Source organism: Gymnogyps californianus, chromosome 1, assembly GCF_018139145.2.
Source record: "Gymnogyps californianus isolate 813 chromosome 1, ASM1813914v2, whole genome shotgun sequence".
NCBI classification, from domain to species: domain Eukaryota; kingdom Metazoa; phylum Chordata; class Aves; order Accipitriformes; family Cathartidae; genus Gymnogyps; species Gymnogyps californianus.
In genome coordinates this window covers 21,508,406-21,513,782 of record NC_059471.1, presented here as the reverse complement: position 1 = coordinate 21,513,782, position 5,377 = coordinate 21,508,406, and the positions used below count along the sequence as shown (strand labels likewise).

Genomic DNA, 5,377 nt, shown 5'->3' with positions numbered 1-5,377 from the left:
TGTTTCCACCCGTCTGTCCCTGTCGTGTGGTGCATTGTCACCTGCAGACTGTCCCCCCCCCCACCGCCCCCCGCTTTCTCTCGGCGCTGCCGGTGCTTCGCTGCATTGCACATCGCATGGTTTTAGTCACGCCATGTCCGTGGCCTAAAGCGCTGTGTGACTGTGCCGGCAGGACAGAGAAGCGATGCAAAACGCTCTTGTAAATAAAAGCTGAGCTCTGCCTGCCCGGGTGCCGGCGTGCGGAGCCGCGACGCCCTCCCAGAGCACCCGAGAAGCCTGCCTTTGCGCGGGAGAGGGGAAGAAGAGGTGGTGCGAAGCGGCGAGGGGGCCCCGGGCTGGGCTGCAGCCGGGCGAGGAGCGCGGCCCCGCTCGCTGCCGGGGCCGCTCGCCGGGCGTCGGGGCGGCGTCGCCCTCGCCCCCGAGGCGGGGTGCCTCCCCCGGCGCCGTGCGGCAGGCGGCGCGCGCCGAGACGGCCCTGCCCGCGCGGGCGGCGCGGGGCGCGCGGGAGCGGGCGCAGGAGGAAAGGGGTTAAGTTATGTAAGCCCTTGTGGGGAGGGGTGGAGGCCCGGGCGCTGCCGGCGGAGCCGCGGCGGCTCAGGTTGATTCGGAGTGGGCGACGGCGGCCTGGCGCAGGCCCGCGGCGGAGGAAAAGCGGCTTATCCCCCCTTCCGGGTTGCCATGGAGACGGACGGGCGGCGGCGGCGGCGGCGGCGGGGCTGTCAGTGAGGGATCGCACCGGGCACCCGGGCGGCGGCGGCGGCGGCGGCGGCGGCAGCGGCGGCGGCAGCGGCAGACATGGACTCGCACTGCGACTGTGCCGAGCCTCCGGCCGCCGAGCAGCCGTCGGGGAGGATTAACAAAACCGCCTTCAAACTGTTCAAGAGGAGGAAATCCGGGGGCACCATGCCGAGCATCTTCGGGGTGAGGAGCAAAGGCGGGGAGGGGAAGGGCGCCAGCAAAGCGGGGATGGTGCGGAGCCGGACTCACGACGGCTTGGCCGACGCCGTGCTGGAGAGCAGCAAGAAGGAGGAACCGGGCGGCGGCGACCCGCAGAGCAAGGAGGCGCAGGGCCGGCCGGCCGGCAGCCTCGGCGTCTCCCCCGGCAGCTCGGTGGCCAAGTCGCACAGCTTCTTCTCCCTGCTGAGGAAGAACGGCAGGCCGGAGAACGGCAAGGCGGAGAGCGCGGATCAGCGGGCTGGCGGCAGACAAAAGAAGGGGCTGAAAGGGATCTTCAGCAGCATGCGGTGGCATAAAAAGGACAAAAATGGCAAGGAGGAGAGGGGGGAAACCTCGGAGATCCAGTCCGGTCTTATTATGCCGGGGTCTTTGACTGCCAGCCTGGAGTGCATCAAAGAGGAGACCCCAAAACCTTTGTCTGAAACTCCGAACAGCGCGGGAGACATTGGGCTGGAACCGCCGCGGGAGAAGCGCGGTGGCGAGGCACGCGCCTCGGCCGAGGAGCCCGAAGTGGGAGGTGGGGAGTCGCGGGACAGCAGCCCCCCTCCCCGGGAGGACCCCGCCGCTGCTGGAAGGCAACCTGAGGAGCTCTGCCACGAGCGACCGGACCCGGGTGCCGGAGAGGTTGGGACTGCGAAGGATGCGGCCATAACAGGTGACATTCCAATAACGACTATCCCCCCTGTTGAACCTCACTGTGATAGCGGTCAAGAGAAGGCAGCCGCCCCTGACCCTTCCTCTGTTGATCCACCCTCAGAGCAATCGATTGATCGTATTTGTTTGATGTTTGCTGACGTGACTTCACTGAAAAGCTTTGACTCTCTTACAGGCTGCGGAGATATTATTGCGGACCATGAGGAGGATGTGGGCGGCGGGAGTGGCGGCTGCGAGAAGAGCACCCCGGGGCCGGCAAGCTGGGTGCCTCCAAGAAGCACCCCACCATGGTGGCCTACCAGGGAGGAGGGGAGGAGATGGCCAGCCCGGACCAGGTGGATGACACCTACCTGCAGGAGTTCTGGGATATGCTGTCGCAGACAGAGGAGACCCAGACAGAAGGAGGAGGAGGTGGAGGAGGGACAAAGAAGCCTGAGGGGTTGAAGGAGAACCGAGGTACCGAGGGGCCCCAGAACAGGGTGGCAGTGAAACGTGGTGGCCTCCACCAGATCCCCATTCATCTCAGCCACAAAGAGGAGCAGAAGGGCAGGGAGAAGGAGCAGCATGAAGGCATCCCAAACAGCGACGAGGGCTACTGGGATTCCACCACCCCTGGTCCCGAGGAAGATGGTTCCACAAGCATCCAGAAGGAGACCATTCCCAGGGACAGCTACAGTGGGGATGCTCTCTACGACCTCTACGCTGAGCCGGATGAGAACCCACCAGCGGGGCCTTCAGGCGAAGAGGTCACCTGCATGGCACGCTCCAAGCCCATGTCTCCAGTAACGACCACGTGCTCACTGAAGACACCCTCAAGCACAGTGAAGGACTCCAAGATACCCATCAGCATTAAACACCTTTCGTCGCATCCTGCCAGCCATGGAGCAGACGCCAGCAACAGCCATCACGTCGCACACCATCACCTGGCCAAAAGCGAGATGCACAGAACAAAAATCCCTGTCTCCAAAGTACTGGTACGCCGGGTCAGTAACAGGGGCTTAGCAGGGACAACAGTGAAAGCTGCCACATACCAGGACAGTGCCAAAAAGTAGTTGAATAAGAGGTGGAGACAAAGACGGACAGCAAGGCTGGTGTGTGAAAGTCTGCATAGGAGACCACAGATAATGAATCAGTTTTGCATCACCTGAAGAAAGGCACCTAAAAGGCTTACTTCACTGTACTCCATGGGCCTGCACTTCTGAATCCCTTCTTACTAGACTGTATGGCTGAATATAAAAAGTCGGCTTCTTTTCGAGCACTTTTTTTTACATTTGTATCTTTTTTCTGCAGCACTAAACACTGGGGAGGTTCATTTTTACATGCCTTTTTGGAAGCAGGACTTGGATTACGAACCTAAATGAGCATCCTTCCTCATGCAAAGCAGTGCCATGAGTTCTTCAAGGGAACAGTTACAAAAGGAGCGACACGAGAGGTTCTCCAATACACTTATCTTTTAATCATTTCTGGGGGAGGAGTGGAGGGTGGGTGCCTGGCTCCAAAAATTATGTTTGCTCTACAAGATGTTGGAAAAAATGCCAAGCAAAAAACAACCAACCTAACAGGTATTTTACGTGCTGTAGGAACAAGAGCACTGCTCAGCAGCAGACTTGATTGACTTGTGTGCAGTAGCTAACTAAGGAGTTAGGTGGACTTGTTTAACAGGAAAACGTATTTTTGTTTGTCTGTCTGTCTGGTTGGTTTTGATCTGGTCTAATGTAAATGGGTAACAGAGACAACTGACCTAGGTTCAGATGTTTACATCAATACTTGTCCGATAACGCATACAATCAGGTTCAGGGAAACATTTTACTAAATGCCAATATATACACAGCGTTCACATTTATACAATAACTTGCTCACCATGTGTAAATATATACATATTTTAGCAGATTTACTCAATGCTACAGATTTTTTATATTAAAAAAAAAAATCACCTGTCTGTATTATCTAGAGTTTAAGCAAGAGTTAGTTTTTATAGGTAGATAATTTTACAGTTCTAAAATGATAGAACTTTGTGTAAGTACCTTAAATTAGAGCAAAACTCTGTTTTGTATGGGCTCATGCATCCCCAGATAAGTAAGTCTGAAGTGCTGATTTTATTCCGGTGGCACATTCCGTGGGTCAGAGCTGAGGTTCTGACAACATTGCCACTGCAAACCTCTATTTTCAGGGGTTTAGACAAAGTTGCTCTGGGCTTAAACCTTACAGAGAAGGAACCCAGGAAAGAAATGTGTTTTTTAATTATTATTTTTTAAAATATATAAAATTAGTTTTTGACTATTTAAAGAAAGTTTGGGTTCTCGTTGCTTTTTATTTTCATTCTTAATAACGTCAGAATAATTTTACTTTAAGAGAGAAAAAGAAATATGGTAAGCTAGTGTTACATAAAATGGTCTGATGAGCTTGGATCTTATGAGAAATGTATTAATGGCCAGGACATTTTTGAATAGTGGCTACTGTACATGGGCATTGACAACATTTCAAAGAAATTTAATAGGGTTTTAATGTACCTGAGGACATATTTTTATGATACACTGAAAAAGCTCCAAAAATCACTGAAGTCTAAAGGTAAATGTTATGTATTTACGAAATATTTTGATATAAGTATTTAATCATCAGACCACAGTTAATATAAAATATATGCTCCAGTGTATCTGAAAAGTAATATACGTTTTAAAAATATACATGTCTATATTATGCAGAGAATCCTAAATTCACATAATTGAAGCTAGTGGGTCTGATCTTACATAGCAGTTGGTTTTATTGTCTCTTGAATTGAAAGAAAAAAAGGAAAATAAATATACAGAATATACATTTGAAGGATATTAAGGTTATAGCTAAACCATAAAAAGCCAGGAAATACCATAAGAAGAATTGTATATATGTATATGTGTGGTTCACTGGGGAAGTGACCTTATAGTCACAAGGGTAAGATTGGCATCTAGTTCCGAAATTACTGCAGGATTTAATACCGAACTGCAACGCCCCAGTGAATAGGGAGAAAGTGTTAGTTTTCCTGATCAGTCCCTGTTTTCGTGGTTTGAGTAAGAACCTTAATACACTTCAAAGAAGATTATTTTATATGTTTTCTTTGTAACGTATATGTGTGTGGTTTTCTACATGCCTACTCACACAGACGTGTTGTACATATGCATGTGTAGTCAGAACGCACCTCCTCCGAGGGTACACGCACCTGGGCGAAGGCGCACACGCGTGCACACTCGCACTCATGTGAACACAGCCATGTGTGCATGCTCCCACGCACAGGCTGAGGGGATGTGCTGTGGATCTGTCTCCAAACACGCTGGCGGTGATTTCCTTTGCCTGAGAAAGGGATTTGCATTTGGCCTGACTCTGCTTGTGCATTTTAGAAAGTTAAAGCTGAAATACCCTCAAAAGGATGAATGTACAGAACATGGAATATTATCCTGGTCCTCAGCCCTAAACCTAAAACATTCCTTTTTCTGTTCTTTTGTTTTCATTTGACTGTAAGGGACACATCTTTCCTTGCATGACAACTCTGCAGAAAAATCATAATTCCCCATTTTGTTGTAAGGACAAATTATGCAGAGAGATTCTGTAGGGTACTGGAAGTTGAGAGGGAGGGAGGATGTGGTGAGCTTGGGGTAGTACCATAAAAACTGGAAGCACTGAGTACAGGTAGTAGGAGTGGTGCGTCTTTAAAACCACTAGAAGAGACCAGCTACCATCTCTACAGGACTTGTGTGTGGCAAATTATTCATCATTGCATTTTGTTTGCATTGTG

The 5,377-nt window shown here is 51.2% G+C and overlaps 1 protein-coding gene across 1 annotated transcript; it reads left to right on the top strand.

The window, feature by feature from the left end:
• The first annotated feature begins 795 nt into the window (after positions 1 to 795).
• Positions 796 to 2,663, top strand: AMER2 (APC membrane recruitment protein 2). The gene is given in 3 exon segments (XM_050915332.1): positions 796 to 1,612; positions 1,787 to 1,861; positions 1,864 to 2,663. Coding segments are annotated over 3 exon segments (1,692 nt in total).
• The last annotated feature ends 2,714 nt before the right edge of the window (positions 2,664 to 5,377 follow it).